Below are 23,033 nucleotides of genomic sequence, written 5' to 3' on the forward strand. Positions count from 1 at the left end.
CTCAAAAATGTGTTGGAGGATCTCACACTTCGATGGGATTAACACTGAACACATATTAGGAAGTTTAAAAGTGGAAAAAGATTTGCTTTGCCTAGTAAACTAATATATGGATTGAGAGGAAGAAAGAAAGAAAGAAAAAAAAAAAGGTCAATAGACCCAATATTGATATATTCATTACCATATAATATAAGATCTTATTATTAAAATATACAATAAGTTAATATAATTAACATATAAAATACATATTAAATAAATGTAATTCTCTTGGGCCTTGGCCGGATTTTTAGATCGGGCTTTCTTGTTGCCCAGGCCCGTTCCATGAGCAAGGGGAATCAAAAGGCACCACCCGTATCTTCTCCTCGACCAATCGCCTTCCCTCTCTTGGAGAGAGAGGCAGCAAAGTCTGGAGTCCGACAACCAAACCCTCACTTTGATAGTTTAGACTCGCAGAGAGAGAGAGAGAGAGAGAGAGAGAGAGAGAGAGAGAGATCGTTCTCGTGCCGGAGAAGGCGATGGACGACGCGATGGAGGCGGCCACCGGCGCCCACTTCAGTGGCCTCCGCCTTGACTCGCTCCGCCTCTCCTCCCCCTCCTCCCCCTCCGACCCCTCCTCCGCCAAGGCCTTCCCCATGCCCATCGACGACTCCTGCGACGCTCCCCGCCAGCCCTTCGTCATCGGTAACTCCAACCACCCCTAACCCTAATCGTCTAATCGTCACTTTTCTCTCTCAACCTCTCTCTATGAACCCCGATTAAGAAGTGCTTTCGATCTTGTTTTGTGATCTGGCTTGGTTTATGATGGTGGATTGGATTTCGGTAGGGGTTTGTGGGGGTTCGGCGTCGGGGAAGACGACGGTCTGCGACATGATTATCCAGCAGCTCCACGATCACCGCGTCGTTCTCGTCTATCAGGTGCGAAAAAATTGAAGTTTTTGAGATCTGGAGATCTCCTTTTACGCAAGCTCCTTTTCAATCTTTTATTGTCCCGTTGATTGCAAGTAAGTCATGGGTGCTGAGAAGTTTTGATTTTGATCTCAGCTTCTCATGAGAACAGAATTGAAAAAACACAATGGCGAGATTGGATGTGAATATAGAGATCGAGTTTTGAATCTTTAGGTTAGTTGGAGGGTACTTGGGGACTGGGGGATGATGGATCGCAATGCCGCATTCGTTGTGCTGTGGATGCTGATTTGGGTTGCTTGGAGATATAACTATTAGCTCCTTTTTCTTTTCATATATAGATAATTCAAGGCATCTTGATGGATGCTTTCTTTTTTCTTTTTTTCTGCTTTATAAATTGCAGCTTTTAACAAGTGAAAATAATATAGCTTATTTTTGTGTTTGCCATAACTTTTGCTGCTTTTATACTGAAAGGTGCCAACTTTACTAAATTCTTGTAGTTTATTTTTCCAAATGTGGATGTGGAACTATTTTCGGTATCACTTATTTACAGGTTTGTTGGTTTTTTACCTTAAAGCAGTGGAAAGGCATGGTATCTATTGTTATAAAACAACATGCTAATAACGTGCTAATAATTGAGTAAAATTGAAATAATTAAAATCTAGATAATACTTTCAATGGAAATAAGAAAGTTGTGCATGGAAAGATGTGTGTAGGTATATTGCCTAAGAACAAATTCACCCCCTCGTGCAGGTTCCTGGTGGTATTGGCCCTAAGGTGCAATAAATCCAGCTCAGCTTGAAGCCTCCTATCACGAGCATGATTACATGGAAATGTGAACTGAAGGTTTTTTTTAGTTGCCCAAAGGAAAGTAGGGAGAGAGAGAGAGGAAGCAAAGGGAAAATCAAGAGGGAAAGAAAAGAAGCAGCCCAAAGCAGAGTAGGGGGGAGAAGCAAAGGGAACATCAAGAGGGAAAGAAAAGAAGCAAAAGAGTATTGTATTCCCATAGATGCTTTTTTTTGATTTGTGTCCAAGACCTTGGACTTGGGGCCTTTATATAATGTTGGTCTAGATAACTCTTAGAGAGACCCATAATGGCTTCTTTAATTGTTTCATAAAGGTCTTAATGACCTATCTATACTGGCGCTTCATAAAGGCCCGATAATGCAATCAGTACAGATTCAAGAATAAACCTTGTAATACCTATGTCATAGATGCAAATCAAATTTGGAATAAATTAGGAAGGCTTAATTTGAATTTTGAATTTAAAATTAAGGGGAGTGTCAAAAAATGTGAGCCACGCGCGCGTTTACGTTGCGCACGTTCACGCCAAATCAAGGTATGCTGTACCAGCCTAAACCGGATAGTACGGAGCGTACTATATCGGTTCGGTATTGGTATCTGGTACGGACTTCGGTACGTCAAAAAAATTTCATACCATACTGTACCGACACTGTGCTAGTGTAGCCCCAGCACGGGGTTCGGTACTGAGACGGCGAACTTTGCGCCAAATTATGCTAGGGTGGGCTTAGTAGAGCAAGCGACTGCGTGCATGGTCACCACCCAAAACCCATAAGGTGCAAATAGGCCTTGATCTATTGGACTTCATTACAAGCATATCTATTTGCATTTATTCAGAGTATGAATATTTTAAAAATTTGAACCTTTTCAAAAAAAATAGTATTCTAACAATCTCCCGAAAAGGTTTAAATTTTTCTTAAAGCTACTAAAAATATAAAGGAGAAGTTTTAGGCAACTTATAAATGGAACTTCATTTAGTGTTGCTTGTATCCGAGCTATAGTGGATTAGACCTTGAACTAAGTTCTTGTCTCAGATATTTATATATCACACACATAGTATGGATTAATTGGATCTTAATACGGTTAGTGCATATTAATGGCTTTGCATTAAGTATCTTAATTTTTCATTATATCAGAGTTTGGTCAAACTCCTGATCATGGCCTTTATAACGGTTCTCACATAAGTGAGCCCTCTAAAGATATTTGTGATATGCTCTAGAGTACCTATCTTGAATCATTAAGAGTATAACTTAATCTTTCATTAATTTTTGCCACCAATATGAGCACTCGTTATAGGGATGGGAGAAGACATTATCCAAGAAAGTGCTCTAGGTTATTTAGGCTCCGAATTCTGCTGCTTGGGGCGTTACTGGTGCCTATTTGGCTTATCACATTTGACTGGATAGGAACGACAGAGTCTTCGAGAGCAGGAGGGTCCCTTTGAGGGTTGTGGTGGATAGAGCTATTCGTTAGACCAATGAAGTCTCCGAGGCTACTATGACTATTTTATCTGGGTTGGCTAGGGACATCTGGGTCTTCCTCCCTGCTGCTATAGTGCATAGGCATGTCCTCACATCCTGAGTGCCTCCACCCTCCGGCCACTTTAAGGTAAACTTTGATGGTAGTTTGTTCGCTGGCGGAAGAGGCATGGGTGTTGCCATTGTGATTAGGGATCACGAGTCCAGACTGATTGCGGCGGGGGGCGGCGCACCTTCGAGTCATCTATTCTGGAGGTGGAACTCAGGGCTACCTGGGATGGTGTCACCTATGCGAGGTGAGCTCTGGAGGCCCGGTGTATCATCCTGGAAGGAGGCTCAGTGGAGGTGGTTGAGCGGATCTAGAGGACGTCCGACGCTACTGCAGGAATGTGGCGTCTTTTAGGCCAAGCATGTGTTTTGGAAGGCGAACAGAGCTGCTGACTGAGTCACCTCCTTTGCCGCTCATCATTCTGTAGAGATTTTTTGAACCCGTTTTGTACATATCCCTCCACTGCCGTGGAGTATTTTGCCCCTTGATTCAGTAGGCAGCGCGCACGCGAGATTTGTGTGAGCTGTCGGTGTACCCCCAAAAAAAAGAAAGTGCTCTAGCACGATCACCTAATCAACTTTGTTTTTACCATATTGAGCTTCTTTCATAGAATCTCCGGTCACAAAGGTTGGCATTCACTGTTGGTGACCGCATGGTGGGCTTAACCCCCATTCCCGATAAGTCTAGGATTCCGTTGTAGATAAACCCTCGGTTAACTGATCTGCCAAGCTTTTATGTGACTTGACATATTCTAAGGAAATTATTATTTTTTTTGTCTTAGATATTTGTGATGAAGCTAGGTGCACTGTTTTTTTTGGTACAATCTTGATTTGTCAGTTCATTATAGCCTTATCGTCACCATGGATAGATATATTTGGAATTGATTTGGGTATTAAAAGATTCTTTGATATTAGACTTTTTATCCATTCTGCCTTTTTACAAGTAGTACTTGGAGCAATCAACTCAACCTCCATGGTGCTCTGAGATATAATTATTTGCTTGAAAGATTTTCAAGCTATTGCAGCACCATCAAGAAGAAACACGTATCTAATAGTTGATTTAGGGTCTTAGGATGCGGTAACCCAATTTGCATTATTGTAACCCTCAATCATATCAAGATATCTAGTGTAGAGAAGGAAAATATCAAGGGTTCTCTTATGATATTGAAATATCATTCTAGAGTCATCTAATGAGGTTGATTTTGGATTATGAGTATGTCTATGTAATCTCTCTATTATAGAGGTAATATCAGGTCTTGTTCTGTTTGCTAGGAATGATCCAATGATTTGAAAAGACAAAGTTTGTTCAACTAGTTCACCTAAGTTCACAGTAGGATCATAAGGAGTGGAAACTGGTTTCCGATCGATAAATTCAAAATTTTGAGCATTTTATTTATAAAATGAGATAGAGATAGAGAGAGGTATGCCTTTTGGTGATATGATTAGCTTCATCCCTAAAATCACATTGGCTTCTCCTAGATCTTTCATATCAAGGTTGATAAAAAGAATTTGATCTTAGATATGATTTTAATAGATATTCCAAATATAAGAATGTCATCGACGTATATGCAAATAATTATACAATGGCCATTAATAACTTTGGAATGTTCACATTTATCATGATCATTGATAATAAAACCGAAAGATAGGATGGTCTTATCAAACTTTTTATGCTCTTGTTCCGGAGCTTGTTTCAAACCATATAGGGACTTAACAAGTTTATATTACCTTCTTCTCTAGTCTCTTAACAAACAAAAACATTTAGGCTATTCCATCTAAATCTCTTCCTCTAGATCTCTATCTAGGAATGCAATCTTCACATATGTTTAATGAATAGTTAGTTCATGGATCGAAGTAGTAGCAAGAAAAGTTCTAAGGATTATAATTTTGGATATTGGAGAATTGGTATCAAAGTAGTCTAGCCCTTCTTCTAGTTATAACTCTTTGTACTAGCCTAATCTTATACTTTTCTATAGAACCATCAGGTCTAATTTTTTTTATGGAACACATACTTATAACCTAGTCACTTCATTGAGGCAGGTTGGTTGGTTCTAGGTCTGGTTTTGAAGGATTGAGTTAACTCAAAGTTGATAGCTTCCTTCCAAAATAGAGTGTTAGGCAAAGACATTGCCTTGGAAAAGGTGGAAAGTTCACTCTCAACAAGGTTAGGAGAAAGGATTCTAGTTTGATCGGTTTTGGAAATCCTTCATTTGGAAGTTCTTCCCTCAAGGTTTGAACTGACTTTGATAGGATTTTTTTTCAGGTTGATCTTAGGGCCAAACTCCTAAAAAAAGAAGTAGAAGAGTATTGTATTGTTGCAGAGGTTTTCCTTCTTATCCATGTTTGAGACCCTAGACCTAGGGCTTTATATAGGCTCGGTCTAGGTAACTCCCAGAGAAGCCCATAATAACCTCAACGACTGCCTCCCAAAGTCCTTAAAGGCCTAACTATGCTGGGGACCTCATAAATATTAGATAACTCCAGCAATATAGGTTTGAGAATAAACTCTTGATGCCTACATTCAATACGTGAGTCAAATTTGAAAATATGGTTCGATTAAAATTTGATTTTAAATTTAAGGAGAGTATGGGCAAAAATCTTAGCCACACATGTGTCTGCATTAAAAACATGTACATCACATCATGCCATACCACGGCATGTGCCCATACACTGCACAGCTGGCCAAGCTGAGCGAGCAAGTGCATGCATGCGTGGTCACCAGCTCAAAACTTACAAGGTCCAACTAGGCCTTGGACTATTGGACTTCATTAATTTAAGTTTACTTGCATTGAAATATCTAATGTGGGATTATTCAAAGCATGAATGTTTTAAGAATTTAAACTTTTTTAAAAAAAATATAGTAAAAATAAAATTATTCTAAAATCTAGATCAGTGTCTGCTGTGCCGGAATCGGGAACTAGACCGCTCGCCCGGCGACACGGGTCGGTATGGCCTTGTGCCGTTTCATGCCAAGCTCGTACCGACACATGAAAGGGGGCGGGCGAGAGGAAAAACAGGAGAGAGGAAGAGAGAGAGAGAGAAGGGGGAGAGAGGGAGAGAGAGGAGGGCCGACAGAGGAGAGGCTCTACCCTCGGTTCTCCTGTTCGTTCGAAATAGGGGTCCCAGAGGGGCTCCTTTTTATTTTCGCGATTTTTAAGTAAAGTCGGCAAATTTCTTGCCGACTTCACCAAGGAGTTTTCCGACTTTAATTAAATTGCAAAAATAAAAAGGGACCTCCTGTTTCAAACGAAACAGAAAAACCGGAGGCGGAGCCCTTTCTTTGCCTCCTCCATATAGCTCCTCGGCCCTCCGTGGCCCTCCACTGGCCAGCCTCCACCTCCTTCTCTCTTCCTCTCCCTCTCCCTCCCCCTCTCTCTCCTGCTCTCTCTCTCTTTTTCTCTCTTTCCTTCTCCTTCTCCCCCTCTGTTGTTGGTTTCTCGTTTTGGTTGCTGGAACCGTCCCGGTCCACCGCCAGTACGACTTGGTATGCCCTGAACTAGACGGTTCAAGGCGGTTCCGCCGACCATGATCTGGATCTTAGTTGGTAGTAGTTGGAGGTTATGGGAAGCCTGTTGAGTCAAGTCTAGTTCAGGGCGGTTCCGCCGACCATGATCTGGATCTTAGTTGGTAGTAGTTGGAGGTTATGGGAAGCCTGTTGAGTCAACTTATCCTCCTTGACAATAGGTTTGGAAACTTAAGCAATGCTAACTTGTTCAATATAAGGCTCCTTGACAATAGGTTTGGAAACTCAGCATGGCCTTGTTGCAAAGGGAATAGAGTCAACTTAAAGAAGTCCTTATCAAGATGAATGTAGATAGAGTAATGGGCTAGATTTGCCTATTAAAGCTAGTGTCGTGCCACTCAGAATTCTGCAGAAGTAGCTGTAACTTGCATGCTTTTGAATGCATCAATGAATGCCTGCTAGCAGCCTTCTAAAGTCTATGATTCTGAGTAGAGTGAGTCCATATATTAAGGAGACATATTTCATCGTTAAAGGTGTTTTACAAACACCATTATCTCTGTTGAAAACTTCCACTTAGATTGCTTGACCTGCTTAGAAAGCAAAAGAGAAAGTTCCCACCAGTTGATATTAGTTTAAGTTAAATTTGACTTGGGCACACAGCACTTTTATGTGCCTAGTAAGCTTGCTAATTGGGTTGGCTAGCCAATACCAGAAAATGTCCATGTCAGGCTTCCTTCATGTCCTAGTTTGACACAGCCAAGCCCCACATATTCCCATTTGTTTGTTGCCATATATCTCCCTGAGCTACTGTTATCATGAAATAAAATACCGTAGTTAGTTGTATGGCATAGCTAGTTCATACTGGTAGGGTCTACTGGGTACATTTTTGTCAAGCCAGCTGGGGTATGACTAATTTTGGTTTTGATAGCTTGACAACCATTCAATTTCATTCCAGGGTGTTTCTTGGAATGGTAATGTACCTTACTACCTGGATTGAATAGTTATTTTAGTCTAAGAAGGATGATTAACATGGTTTGAAAAACTGGTGAAAGATTAGATCATCACCTTATTACTCCCCCACCTCCCTCTCTCCTTTCTGTCCCTTTTCTTTGACCTTATTTTGCCTCAAACATCCGAACTCATCTTGCATGTGACAGATCAATATATTATTTAACCATGATGTATTGACCTTTTCTATATTTATGTGTGTATGTAGTCGTGAAGTTACAAAATATGTATTTCTGAGATTTCCAACCATTGAACATTTTCGGTGAACCAATTTGCACTTGCATATTCATTTAAGTTGTGATTATCCAGGATTCATTTTACCGTGGGCTGACTGCTGAAGAATCTGACTATGTCCACGATTACAATTTTGACCATCCAGGTAATTGTTTTATGATATATTATATTACTCTTCTTAGTTTTAATTTGATGGAAAAAATATATGGCACACAGAAGATGAGCATAGGCTCCTCTTGTGCTATGCAATCGAGAAATTGTTCATATGGATTTTCTTATGATGTCTAGTATATGTGTCTCTGTAGATGCCTTTGATACTGAACAACTTCTAGCGTGCATGCACAAGCTGAAAAATGGGCAGTCTGTCAATGTTCCCATCTATGATTTTAAAAACCACCGGAGGTGCTCTGAAAGTTTCAGAAAGGTATGTCATCAGGCAGATAACATAAATATCTTAATGCCTTGTAAAGATGGCCCTAGTTGATCTTTTAGGAGGTAGTTCATATATAATCATGTTTTTCTCTTTTGCAGAGATTTGGATGGAGGAATGTTATCTTGACAAGAAAAGGATAATCTAGTATTTTCTTAGTATTTAAATTATGTTTGTTGGAGGAAAGATCAAATTCATTTTGAACCATCATCGAGCTTATTTCTTATTCATGGTACTTGGACTGCTAATGTAAAAAATGATGTCTCCAAGGATTTTCTTATCATGGTCTTGAATTTTCTAATATCCTTCTAAGGATTCTTTTTATTTCTCCCCTTCTTTTTTTTGTTTAAAGTAGTGTTCTGTTGCTCAAAAATAGCCTGTAGAAGCTTAACTGCATGATTATCGATGAATGCTAACTGAAATAGGAAGAAATCCTTTTTTTGTTTATGATTATCAAAGATTCATCTTTTGTAAAAATGCTCGTAGTCAAGATGATGTAGGACTTTCATTACTTGTAATTATAAGCATGTATTATTTCTGAATATCATGGCTTGGAAAAGTAGCTCTAGATATGTTCTGATCAAGCATTTTTTATTAGGTTAATGCATCAGATGTCATTATTTTGGAGGGAATTTTAGTTTTCCATGACCCACGAGTCCGTGGCTTGATGGACATGAAGATTTTCGTTGACACAGGTCTCTTTCTATTTTTGCCATCATCCATATGTTTGCAGATATGACAAGTTCATATTTGAACACTTTAACGATGTTTGCTGTTTTAAGTTATTTTTAAGTTGAAGTGGACTATTTATAACAAATGACTAATCTGGTCATGCAGTCTATTCAGTTGTAGATTTTAAAAACCTATCTGCAATGATATAGAATCATAATTGGTGCATTTATTTATGAATTTTATACAAGTTTGCATGACACACATGGAATAGTTGATAGTGGATGCAGACTAACCAATTTCCCAATACTGACTGCATGAAATAATGAATAATTGCCCCAAAGTATCAATCTTTATAGATTTTCAAAGTCTCAGATTATATTGTTGTGGAACCGCTACTTAAACATTTCTAATAGGTTCTCCAAATTTGCAAGGAAAAGTTAGTATGAAGGACCAAGTATTCAACTAGTAGGCTGTGTCATTGTTCCTAGAGGTTGTGGTGTTCTATTAGTAGGCTGTGTTATGATTCCTAGAAGTTGTCTTTTCATGTCAGGTGGATTACAAGTTCTTCAAAACATTATCATGCGTGATACCCAAGGAAAACTTCATGCTTATCTGTTAAGATTGTTGAATTGCTATCAATTAACATGCTTCTAACTAAGGTATCTGTTGAAGCCATTAAAAATGGAAACCACTTGTATTATGGTATATGGCATAACTTCATTTTTAGAATAATTTCTAGTGTCAGGCATCCATGGCTTGATTTGTCAATGGAATGTTCAATTTTGCTCTTTGAGACATCATATTTAGTAGAAGTATCTGAAAGTATAAATTTAACTTGGTTAATTGCAACATGCAGAAAACAAAGAGATAAAGTTTAACTTGTAATTGCAGAGATTTTAAATTGAACTTGCCATGCAGATGTACATCAAGAATTGGTTAACATTTCATGTTAGACAAAGGGCCCTTGCCAAAAGTGACCTTTTGATCTTCCCATATTTTTATGTGATTTAAACTAGTGCATATGGGCGTCAAAGTCCAGTTAATTGGGATAGTTTTGGATTTGGGCAGTAGGGCATCATTTTAATCTTAGTTTCAACAGATTTTCCTACACGTGTCTCTTTCTTATTCCATTCTCTGCTATATACTGCCTTTAGATGCTGATATGAGGCTGGCCCGAAGAATAAGACGTGATACGATTGAGAGAGGTAGAGATGTGAACTCAGTGCTCGAACAGGTACAGTTTTTATGAAGTTGACTTTTTTATGCTGTTGATTTGGAATTTTTTTCATTGTTGGCTTTTACGTTGTTAATCTGCCTTTTTTCTTTCCTTGACTAAACGCATGCACTTGGCACCTTAACAGAATGTGCACCATGCATGTGCATACTGCATGCTCATTCTTATGGCGCTATATTTATTAATATAGGTTAGAATCTCTGACATTTCTCCTATATCAAGATGTATTGAAAGGGAATGTATGATCTGAAGACTCAAAGATAAAGATGTTGTAAAAAGTTTTAGATTTGCTGATATTTACCACCTCTTTAATTTCTTTTCCTCGAAAAATTGGCCTTCACTTAGCTGTGCCAGAAGACAGGAGTGCAATAAGAACCTCACTTGTAGCTACAGATAAAAGAATTTAGTCTGACAATTGTCAAATCATCCTCTAGACTATTCCTAGAGCTAATCATTTGGCATTTTTGCCAACACAAGCTAGAGGCTCTTTTACAAACCTTAAGTTGATGTGAAACATGTTAATATTCCTATGATAAGTTGCTAACATATATTATAAAAACCATGAGATTCATGTTCTTAATTCCTTCAATGTCAATGGCTTATAAGGCATACAAGTCCAACAACTTCCCATCTAGTTTATTTTGGTATGTTCTTTGGATTCTTACATTATACATTTGCTATGCGAACTTTCTTAAAAGGGGTTTTCATGGTTATATTTGCAATATATTTTGCGGGATCAATCTTGAATATTCAACAGTCCTTCTGATCAATGAGGGTCTGCAATTTATTTGATGCTTCCTCTTGACATGATCTGTCTGTTCATTTACTTTACAAGTCATTTGCATGTGAACTTTAGCAATTTAGATATCGTCTTAATGATCTTCTTTTAGTTTGATGAAGAACCTTTCTTCAAATTCAATCAAGGCACCAAATACAATGCAATGATCTTCATTTTTTTTTCTAGGTCAATGAAAATCACATGCAGATTTTTTTCTTGTCCTAATTTTTCTACGAATTAATCAGCATACATTTGCTCTGATGTCAATCTCCTAAGGTAGAGCTTGGCTTATTCACGGACATGCTTGTCACCTGATTTGTTTTTCATGTCATTGCTTTACTTACTAATAACTTGCAATTAGTGTGGCCCTTATTCTTTCTAAAATAAAATTACCATGCTTTGTCATTGACATGAATCTTCCTTAGTTTTAAAATCTCATTAAAACAAATTTGCACATCTTCTTCTTCTTTTTTTTTGAAGGAAAAAAAAGAAGAGAGTGATTGATGCAGTTCTCTACCTTACCGTCATTATATGGACCATACGATCTTATAATTTATTGTTTGATGTTTTACCAGAGATTCTGAAATAGAAACCAATATATCTTGCTTGAACCAATCCAAAATTTGGGCCGTTCCTGGATTTTTGCCATGTTTTTTGTTCCTTTCATCCTGGGGCAATGAAGTTAAGATCATCCATTTCTTGAAATCAAAAAATTGAAAATCGATACAGATTGGATAACTGGATTGAAAGTGGCGGAGATCAGATGATCCAATTTTGGATTGTGAGGTCCAAATCGTGGATCATCCAATCATCTGATCCAATTAAAAAAGGCCTTGAGGTGCTGTTTGCACACAAAAGTAGGGCACAGTTTCTGTTTCATGCATGAACTGTGATGCCTGTGTTCCTATTTTCCCATTAAGAGGGAACCTAGTTGATTGTCTCCCTGATTGAAAGGAGTTTCAGATGCCCAAAATTCTTGATTTATCTTTGTTTTAAAGTGTTTTATTTGAATTCAGATTGGGATATGAATACTTGCCAGTTGGTTTACTTAAAATAATCTATCATTCATCTATATCCAGTTGTAGGGAGTTGATTGGATTGCAATTTTTGTGAGGAAGATTAATCAAAGAGTAATGTTGTACCCACACACAAGTATAGTTAGTCACATCCTATGCGCTGACCTGGCCTACCCTTGTTGGTAACATAAGTGGAATTAAAGATAAAAATTCTCCATTCTCCCTTCTTCCTTATCCTCCCATGGCAACTCTGTGTTCTTTTCCTTCTCTGCCCATGGCATCCCTGTGTTCTTTTCCTTCTCCGCCCATGGCATCCCTGTATTCACTTATGACTACCCCACTTTGTCACCCATGTCTGTCTTGATCTCGTCTCTACCATCACCAGTGATGGCCTCCATCTCCTTGCGACAAATAATCAAAGAAATTAAGGCGATGGAGAGAAAATACAGGAGCAGGTGCAAAAGATAGCCAGTGCAACAAAAGAGGGGTGAGGTTGATGATGATGTCATGGTCAGCAAGGGCTTAGGCTCCTCCCTAAGAGATGACGATGCTGCTGATGGAGATCTTGAGCACATGAACAAGGGTAATGTCGTGGTCCATGGAGATCTTGAGTATGTGGGCTGCACCATGTGCAAGGGCTGAGTTGCATCCTAAGCGATGACAACTTTGCCTGTGGTGGCCAGATGGTTACCGAGAACACAAGTGAACATTTGGTGTCCGAGGATAGAAAGGAGAAGTGTTGAGAGGCAATCACTAGATGTTGGTGGTGGTGCAAGAAAAGCGGTGGCAAAGCAGGGGCAATGGTGAAGTGCCTTGTTAGTGGTGGCGGTGGCAGCGATAAAACTGAAGACGAGAGAAGACAATGGAAACACTCGGCAAAGAGGGAGAGATGCTATGCTTCCATATTCCAATAAGGATACCACATCAGCATGTAAGAAGGATGCTATGTGCCTAAGCATGGCATTTTCCAATAAAATACTGAAAGCAGCTTGTTCCCTTTTTCCTTTTTTTTTAAATTCTTCTATTTTATTATTATTCCCTCTCATCAACTCTTCTCAACTCTGTCCTCTTATTTTAAGGAAACTCAACCTTGTTTTCTTTCTTTTATGTGCGAAATACTGCTAAATAGTGATGTTAAACAACAGTTTTCTCACTTGTAATCAAAATTTTTCCTTTTTTTAATTACTTGTTACCTTTTTAGTTTTTAAATATTTTTCATATTGTTTTAAGACATCTAAAAAAATCTTATGATCCACAATCTGATCTGATCCCCTCTGATGTATGACCTATCCAATCTTAGCAACATTGCTTAGAAGCAATGCCTATAGCTTGAACTTTCTTTGTTTTAAGAAGAGTTAGAGGTATTGCAAGTTTGCAACACTAGTTTCCAAATAGATTTAGAGGAAAATAAAGTTTTTGGCACAGGCTTGGAAATTTGAAAATTCAAATCTCATAAGCAATTAGATTTTGTTCTTTTAGATGCCATTAATCAGTAAAATGATATCTTGTGCCAGATAAGCTAACAATTTTTTAAAGAATAATCTTTTGATTGTGTCAGTATGAAACCAAGGAAGTGATACATCTAGAGGTCTGAAACAATATAATGTACTTTAGAATGATGTTTAGTTTATTTTCTTAAACTTTATTTTATCTTTCTTTATTTGCTTATTTTTAATGATAATTTTGTTATTTCCATTTTTCTACTGGAATTGCTGAAACTGGAGTTGAAACTGCTGGAACAGAAACTTATCTGATTGATGTTGAAACTGAGTTCTCAAACCTTCTATACTACAAGCCTACATGGATCTCTTCTAATAAGGCAATTAACCAAATTAGTCCAATAATGTGACCCCAACCTTATGAACCTTTCTACGCATTTATCAGCTTCTGCAATCTGTATAACTGACTAGTATTTGGCAGGTGCAATGCTTGTGATTTTTCTCCTTTTTTGTTTTCAAGAGAAGAGAACATTTGATGATTGGTTATGATTCCATGGCCAAGATTTGGAGTAGATTTGATAAATATACTCATCTTTTAATCTTCATTTGCTTCGCCCTCTTCCTTAGAGTGAAAAATGAAGGGTTCTATTTCTTATAAAACTGTGTACATATAAAAGGGTAGGGAAGAACAAGACTCATGGTGTGTTTGATGTTGCTTCTGCTTTATAAAAACAGAAGCCAGAGGTTTTCTAGTTTCTCTTAGAAATGCTTTTTTGATTTCTTTTTTTTGCTTCTGCTTTATAAAAAGAGAAGCCAGAGGTTTTCTAGTTTCTCTTAGAAGCGCTTTTTTGATTTTTTTCTGCTTGTAGAAGCAGTTTTTAGATAATAAAACACTTATTTTTTTCTAGGAAGTGCTTTTTTTTACCTTACAAGTCACAAAAGGACTTGCCAAACGCACCCTCAAAGATTGCTCTTGAATATGAAATGTGTTGAGTAGAGATGAAAAAGAAGGGTGTGGATATGCATGGGCCCCACTCTCAAGAGAATGTATTATGTTAGTAGAAATGTAGCTGTATTTCCCAACAGTCTAGGCTTTCTTAGCAGAGTCCTTGTTTAGTAACTTCTATGATATTTTAGCAGTATCTCTTTTACCATTTTTCATCTTTTCTTTTGATCAACTGATTGTTATTCACTTACTCTTCAGATGTCCATTTCTTCCTAAGAACATCAGTATCTCTTCATGTTTTCGTCCTTCATTCTTAGGTAATTTGTGATATCCTTATCCTCCATTCCTAGGTAATTCATGATATCCTTATCCTTCATGTAGCTGGCCTCATTACTTGTTATCAGGCATTGGTATCTATATCATGTCATCCCTTCTACATTACCTGTTATTTCTCTGTTTCATGAAGCATACTATTTGTCCCAATGTGAGCTTAATTGTTAGATATTCCTATTTAGGGCCTGTTTGGATAATCTAGCAGGATTGGGCTGGATTTTTTGTTGGATCATGGATTACACCATCTATTTAAGTAAGGCCTATATCAACCCTATGCCTCTCCAAGCCAAATCATATGGGATAAAAAAAAGACTTCCATAGGTTTTTTTTTTTTTTTTTTTTTTTATCCTACAGTCCAACAGGCCCATAGATGGGATTTAGGCCAAGACTAGGAAGGACCTTAGAAAAAAAGAGGTTGGGCAGGCTAACAAGCCCTATTCCTATAGAAAATCTAGCCTAATCCTGCTGGATTTCCCAACATGCCCTTAGGAGGAAATTCATTCCGTGCCTTGTAATTATGATTACATATTTCTAAGGTGCTCCTAATATTTTTTTCCTAATTACAATCCACTATCTAGTATTCAATTATAATTGCTGAAAGTTAATTTTTCTAACACATGCACAATACTTTTCTTAGATTTCACAATGTTTATTTTTTTTTTCACCTTCACAACAATGATGTATGCAAAATTCCAAGGACTATGCACCAAATAATATTCTGAAAAAAATTATTATGTTTCTGTAAACAACTGACACTCAACCTTCACCTGGCATTTTCATACAGACCTTGGTCTAGGATAATGAAGAGTTTAGACATGAAAGCTGTATGCTTAAAATTGACAGATTATAAGCATTTGGTTTTTACATTGATATTCAAAGTTATTGGAGAATGTCAAGATAACGTTCCTATTTGTGGATCTTCAATGATATGGCCTTTTTCCTGGACCTTGCATCTCATGAAAATCATATTATCTTATGTAAATTGATTAGTATTTTATTGGGTGCACAGTATGGAAGGTTTGTCAAGCCGGCTTTTGAGGATTTTGTTCTGCCATCAAAGAAATATGCTGATGTCATTATACCACGAGGAGGTGATAACCATGTTGCAGTTGATTTAATTGTACAACATATCCGGACAAAGCTTGGTCAGCATGACTTGTGCAAAATTTATCCCAATGTATATGTTATTCAATCGACATTCCAGGTAATTTCTTTGTTAAATTGCTTCAAGTAATCATTTGTCAGATCTTCTAGATAAATTGTCGATCTTCATCCTGTTTGTTGTTGCACTGGTGAGACCTTGTATATTAAGTTCCTGAAGGCTCATGTAAACAGATTCGAGGAATGCATACACTTATTCGTGATAGGGAGATAACAACACCTGATTTTGTCTTCTATTCAGATCGGCTAATTCGGCTGGTAAATTAACCATTTTGATTCCTATTTTTAAATGAATATTTTTTATACAAATCGGTAGTATGTAAATTATTGTCATTGTAACTATTTCGTAAAAATAATGGTGTGTTAGGTTGTTGAGCATGGTCTTGGTCATCTGCCATTCACAGAGAAGCAGGTGGTCACTCCAACAGGTACATTATATAAGAGTCTCCTTTTTTTTTAAAAAAAAAAGAATCTGTGAAGCTGTTGCTCGTGAGATGGTGAATCTTTTATAAAACAGCAAAGTTCATTGCCTTCTACCACTTGCATATTCTCATTTAATCTGAAATATCATTTGTAGAGGAAATTCTACTATGAGCTCTACATGAATCTTGTACATACAAATCTTTAATAATCCATCAGCACATATCTAGCAACCAGATTTGATTATAAAGCTCCAACCTCTTAGTTAGGTGGTCGCCAAAACTGAACCATGCAAACTTTGCGAGAGTAGAAGTGGAAGGGGTGAAGAAATGGACATTGTTTATATGACAAGATTATTTCTCTAGGAAATTAAAGCATGATGCCCGTCAGTTTGGCTCTTGGCACATTCAATGTTGTTTGAAGTATATATTCTATTTTTTTATAGAGTCATAGCTTTTGCCTGTTTGACTCTACATTTGCGACTCTAGACTTGTATCATTGCAACAAGAAGCTTCCTGGTCATTAAACTTTATTGAATGATCAGATTGTGGTTTTGCCTAATAACATTAGAATTCTTAAGATTTAAGCCTGCAGTAACACTCAAACTAGATATTTTACAAATCTGAACACCTATAAATCAACATGAGGAAATGACCGTATTTAATGCTTTTGGAGAAGTGGAAGATTCATTAATTTGATAAACTAGGGAAGAGGAAAGATGCAAGAGAGAAGGGGCAGATAATACATTCATCAGTGGTGAGATTGAGCTTGCTCTTTTAGTCATCTTGGAAATTTATGTTTGTCTCCTCAAAAGTTCACTAGTGGAAGGGTTGTCTTTGTCATTTTTTTTATCATTGCTCCTATAATTCAGTTTTTTATAATAATTTAAATAAAGTATTATTTTTTATTTCATTTTTGTTAAGCTCAATTGATTTTTTTTAAATGATAAAATTTGTTATCTCTCTGAAAAACATGCAAATATTTTCTTTTCTTTTAGTCAATAAGAAATTGGAAGATTAATTTGAATTCGATTGCACCTCCTATTAGGCCATACACTAAGACTTGATATATAAATTAATATGGACCCTAAAGTATTGGGTTAAACTTAACTATGTTTCGTGTTCTCAATTTGGGTTACCTTGTTTAGGATCTGTCTACACTGGAGTTGACTTCTGCAAGAAACTTTGTGGAGTGTCTATTGTGCGAAGGTGAGCCTTGCATCAGGTATTGCTTTGGTTTCTTCAGGGAACTAATAGTGTCATACAAGTTTGAAAGTGTCTTAATTTAGTCATTGTCAAATTTTCAATAATAAAAATAACCACAAGCAACGTGCCTTATGGGGCTGGATATAATTCCTTGTTTGTCATTAGCTTCAATAATTTGGATCATTATGGTTCCTTTGCCACATACAGGTCCTCTCATGTACTCACCAGAAGCTCTTTTGACCTAAAAGAAACTGAACTTTGCCAAATGATAATCTGATGGCCCTGACGTATTACAATGCAAAGATCCATATAAATGAAGTAATCTTAGAACACAATCAACCTAAACAATTTCTTTGCCAATGTCGTCCATATTTAAGGAAGCAGGATAAGGAAGCAGGATACGCCTGATTATGCAAAAGAAAACAAATCACTAAAATTGTTTAGGTCTGAGTGAATTCGTGATTGGCTGTGAATTGATGATATGAAACCAATGGTGTCTAGGTGGGATCATATTTTAAATCATAGCGGCAGTCAATTATTGGATCACAAATTATAAGGCTCTTCTCAATTCTTTTAATCTTAAAAAATGGGGTCGGAACAACATGAAAAGTAAGAAGCATAATTAAATTTCATTTGAATGATTATTGAGTGAGAAACCATCAATATCATCAACATCATAATTTGAAACCAATACCATCAATAATAAGGATACAAAGAGTTCACTTTCGAAGCCCTTAAATATCATATCCAAGAAATTCTGTGTTTAATTAGTCAACATATTTTTGTTTCAGCCTATGAGTCCATTGAAAATCTTATTTTGAGTCATTTGACCCAAAATATATATATATAGACATAGCCTTATTGGACTTGATTCTCTTCTGAGGTAAGATATTGTAGATGTAATCAGATTTTAAAAATGTTAAAAGAGAGAGAAAATTTGAGCATTTGTTGTTTAAAGTTATTTGACCCAGAAATATTAAAACTATTAGAAACTTAACTCCAAAAGATGTAAATGTCTTTTTTTAGTTGTTAAAAGTTCAATTTTAACTGAGATTGCTGGTCTGATGCTCTGGAAGCTTTTCAATGATGTATTGGTCAATGTAAATGTTAATGAAACTAATTGATCTTAAAAGGAGGATGTCCTAACAGCTTTAATATCTAAAAACATGCTCTCCATTTGAACATTACCATCCAAAGGATCATACCATGTATTATCCAGGTCCTATGATCCAAATCTGGATATTACAGTTCATAATGATCCCGGTCTATGGATCTGATTTGGATTGATGAGGGTCATTCTAATCTGGATTGCATGATCCTGTTCATGCAACAAGAAGGATCTTAAGATCTTGACAACAATGCTTGAAACATTTTCAATAGTACAAGAAAGAGAGATAGATCCTTCTTTTTCAGGGTTGGGGTTCCCCAGGCCGGGGGTCATGTTGTGGGTAGGGGGGGGGGGATATATATTTCTTAGAGCATCCTTAGAGATATGGTCATTAATGACCCTTGCATGGATAATAACAGAAATGATAGTTCAAATTTTACAAAAGCTGAAGTCCTCCAATGGACCTAATACGAATTGGCCTTAAATTCCTTGCACTATCTTTCTGGTTTAATTTATATGAAAATGGTAGGAAATATTTTCATGAAGAAAGATTATATGAAACCTTAGTAACTCAAATAAGTGAATTCAGGTTAATATAATCATGTGCATATAGTGGGTTTATGCTATAGTTTGAAGCTTTGCATGTAACACCGAAATGGAAATTAAAATGATTCGATGTTGATTGGAATTGATGATCTAAAACTGGGGCAAGTTTCTGCATTTTGGCTAAAACTAACTTGTGGGGTTAAACTCATTGTATATGTAAGTTGCATGCATTTTTTTAGTTACTTCATTTTTTTCAAATGTCAGCAACATGTTCTCTAAATTAAACTTATTTTGTAGGTTTTTAGATGATTTGGAAACAATTGATATTCTTGATTTTCATAAAAATCAAATTTTATAGGCATTTAGATTGTCATATTTATATTTCCATCAAATAGTAAAATTATATATTACATGCTATAAAATTTTTCAATAATTTTTTTTAAGTAGCTCTTTATTGTCTCAGTGCAGAACTGGTAAAGTACATAATTGATACATTCTTATTCTTTGGTTGGTTGCAGTGGTGAAAGCATGGAGAATGCTTTGCGGGCATGTTGTAAAGGAATAAAAATTGGTAAAATTCTTATTCATCGTGAAGGAGATAATGGTAAACAGGTAAGCATTTAGATAACATCTGTTCTATTATTTTCTTTAATGATTTGATATTTGTTATTCCTTAAATTAATTGTTGTTTAACGTATATATTCATCATAAACAGCTCATATATGAGAAGTTGCCTAATGATATCTCTGAGAGGCATGTTCTACTACTAGACCCTGTGCTTGGTACAGGTCAGTTCCATTTTTTTAATGAAGCATGCTTACAAATTTGAAAATGTAGTCAGAAGTGCCAAATCCCTGGTCTATGATACCCGCTGTTTATTGGTTTATTCAAAGAATTGACCCTTAATTGTCAAACTCTACTCATCTTGACATGGCAAATTCATCTTTTCTGCATTATGCTACCTCTCTCGTAATTTTCTCTCTGTGAGCTTTTCTTTTTTTGAAAAGAAAATTATGGAACTTTTCAATTCACCATAATGTTCTGCATCTAATTGCTGATTCTCTTTGTTCACTTCTAAATGTAAACTAGAAACTTTTTTTCTTAGCAAACACCAATTCTGCGAGTTAGCACCCTAAAGGGCAAGGTTCTCTGTATCGGTACTGGACCCCATACCGGTGCCACACACAGCACTATGTCAGTATGGTATGGTACAAAGTCTTTTCATTGTACCGAGTATTGATACGCTCTTGTATCAGTTATCGGTACGGTTCATTATATCCCGTACCGCCCGGTTTAGGCCGGTACGACCTAAATGGATTAATATAGAAAAGTAACAAATATGGCAATGCATCCAACCATGGTCGGTGGAATCATCCTGAAGTGCCCGGTTCGGGGCGTATCGAGCCATATCGATGGTGGACCGGGACGATTCCGGCGACTAAAACGAGAAAACCGACAACGGATGGGGAGAAGGAGAAGAAAAGAGAGGAAAAGAGAGCATGAGAGGAAGGGAGGGAGAGGAAGAAAGAGAGGAGGTTGAGGCCGGCCGGCGGAGGGCTGGGGAGCCATGCAAAGGGTTGGAGTTTGAAACAGGAGAAGCGGAGGTGGAGCCCCTCTGCCGCCCCTCCGTGCGGCTAGCCGGCCCTCTACCGACCTCCTCTCTCCCTCCCTCTTCTCTCTCTCTCTCTCTCTCTCTCCTCTCTCCTGTTCTCCCTGTCCCCCGCCCCCTCTACTATGTCGGTACGAGCCCGGCACGGAGGCCTACCGATCCATGCCGCTGGGCAACAAGTCCGGGCCCTAGTTCGGACACAGCAGTCTTTGCATCCAATAAAGCACAAATGTTTTCCATGAATGAATCTGAAAAAATCTGATGCAAAATTACATGTTTAATTGCACTAATCATGCTTACTCATACTGATGCGCACTTGTGCAGAGACTGTAGGTCGAAATTCATTGCATCTGCATCAAGTGATTGGGTATTGCTGGGGTCAGAGTCCCAAACTATTGAGGGTCAATTAGATAAACACCCATTCCTATAATTTATCTCGCAACTTCATGTGATTAATTCGGTACACAAGGATCTGGATTAGTAGTACTTGGTCATGTGTAAATGATTTATACTTCCTATTTGATTTCCATCACTGAATCTGCATGCTTTCTATCATATCTTTGAATGCAAATTCTGTCAATGCTCTGTCCTGTTCTATTATTTATCCAGTTAAAATATTAGATTTATTGCAACTTTTTTTTCTTTTTCATTTGTAGTTTTCATACTTAATAGGAAACTTGTGTAAGTGGTACTTTTTTTTATGCGCAACTTTTTCATTGATGAGAATGTAAAACCATTTATGGCCCTAGGTAACTCGGCCAACCAAGCTATAGAACTTCTTATACAAAAAGGAGTTCCTGAGAGTCGAATAATATTCCTCAACCTCATCTCTGTGAGTTCCCTGTTGTATTAAATAAATTACTGATGGCTTACTAGATTTTAGGTGAAATTTGTATTGATTGTTTTTTCCTGTTTTGCTGATTCAGGCACCTGAGGGAATTCATTGTGTTTGTAAGCGTTTCCCTTCTTTGAAGATTGTTACTTCTGAGATTGACGTTGCATTGAACGAGGAATTCAGAGTTATCCCAGGATTGGGTGAGTTTGGCGACCGCTACTTTGGAACTGACGTTTGATAAGTGGGTGTGGGTTAGCAACATCAGTTAATCTCTTTTCCATTATATCGTGATCGATTCTCATGATTGAACACTGGAAAAGAACACAATTGAGTATTTGAATTGTAGGATGGGCAGTTACAAGCAATTTTTAGATTGCTATTGCTTGAATATTATACTATGATGTTTCGCAGGAGGATTTGGAGAATTAAATAATCCAGTTATTGTTGTTAACAACCACACTAGTAAATCTTGTCACCAGAAAGCTTTGGCATATAATAGTACTGTTTAATCCATGGTATTTCCTTTGAAAATTTGAATTTAGATTGCTATCTTTTTTGTATGCAAGGTTCATCTCATTGTCCCCTTGGGTTCGTAAAGCCGACCCGAGACAGCTTGGTTGTTATGGCTTCTCGTTGGCCGTGGTTAAGTTCTGCCCGCTAAAACGTAAACAAGTGGGTTTTGATTTGCCCATCGGTATTTCACTGGCAATTTGGTGACCTATTGACCGACCATTTGGTGCCATAATTTAAGCTCAACCAGCAACCCAACCATCAGAATGTGCTCTCATTGGCAATTGCCAGTATAAGTTACCAAGCAAATCTGCAGTGCTCTGTTCTGCTATCGAGAAATTAGAATAAAGCACTCCAAAGGGGTACGTTGGCCATATCAGGGGGACCATTACAGCTTGTAGCTCTAGATTCTGCTGGCTGCTACCAAAGTAGGTGAGCAGCCGTTCTACAAACAAACAAAAAAGAAAAAAAAGAAAAGAGGAAGAATGAAGCTCCGATGAAGCAGAGTTCACCCCGCAGCGGGTCCTTTTATGCACTTCGTGGACATCGAGTTCCGATCAATTTTTGCGTTGCCCAAAATTTATAATATCCGAACTTAAAGACTTTTGATATATATATATATATATATATATGCACACGTATATACGTATTTATGTATGTGCGTATGTATATATCCTGAACCAGTCGGAAGCAAAACTTGTAACCAACTCAATAAAGATGATTTGGTTCGGTACTCGGGTTGACGTAAGCCTACGTGCGCCCCTACTTCAAACAAATAGAATAATGAGAAGGAATCGCGTTCCTCATTCTTGCTCACAGGAAGGTGGAGACGAGGTATAAATTCTGGGAAAGCTTTAGT

General features: G+C 37.4%; 1 protein-coding gene across 1 annotated transcript; it reads left to right on the top strand.

The window, feature by feature from the left end:
- Nucleotides 1–358: 358 nt before the first annotated feature.
- Nucleotides 359–22,201, top strand: LOC103710575 (uridine kinase-like protein 1, chloroplastic). Its single transcript, XM_008796352.4, has 14 exons — nucleotides 359–678; nucleotides 821–912; nucleotides 8,008–8,077; nucleotides 8,238–8,356; nucleotides 8,961–9,057; nucleotides 10,189–10,268; nucleotides 15,790–15,984; nucleotides 16,116–16,199; nucleotides 16,309–16,369; nucleotides 17,509–17,569; nucleotides 19,739–19,832; nucleotides 19,936–20,008; nucleotides 21,579–21,661; nucleotides 21,756–22,201. The coding sequence occupies exons 1-14, from the start codon at nucleotides 513–515 to the stop codon at nucleotides 21,900–21,902; spliced, it is 1,422 nt and encodes a 473-aa protein (XP_008794574.1). The 5' UTR covers nucleotides 359–512; the 3' UTR covers nucleotides 21,903–22,201.
- The last annotated feature ends 832 nt before the right edge of the window (nucleotides 22,202–23,033 follow it).

This window comes from Phoenix dactylifera, chromosome 7, assembly GCF_009389715.1.
Source record: "Phoenix dactylifera cultivar Barhee BC4 chromosome 7, palm_55x_up_171113_PBpolish2nd_filt_p, whole genome shotgun sequence".
NCBI classification, from domain to species: Eukaryota; Viridiplantae; Streptophyta; class Magnoliopsida; order Arecales; family Arecaceae; genus Phoenix; species Phoenix dactylifera.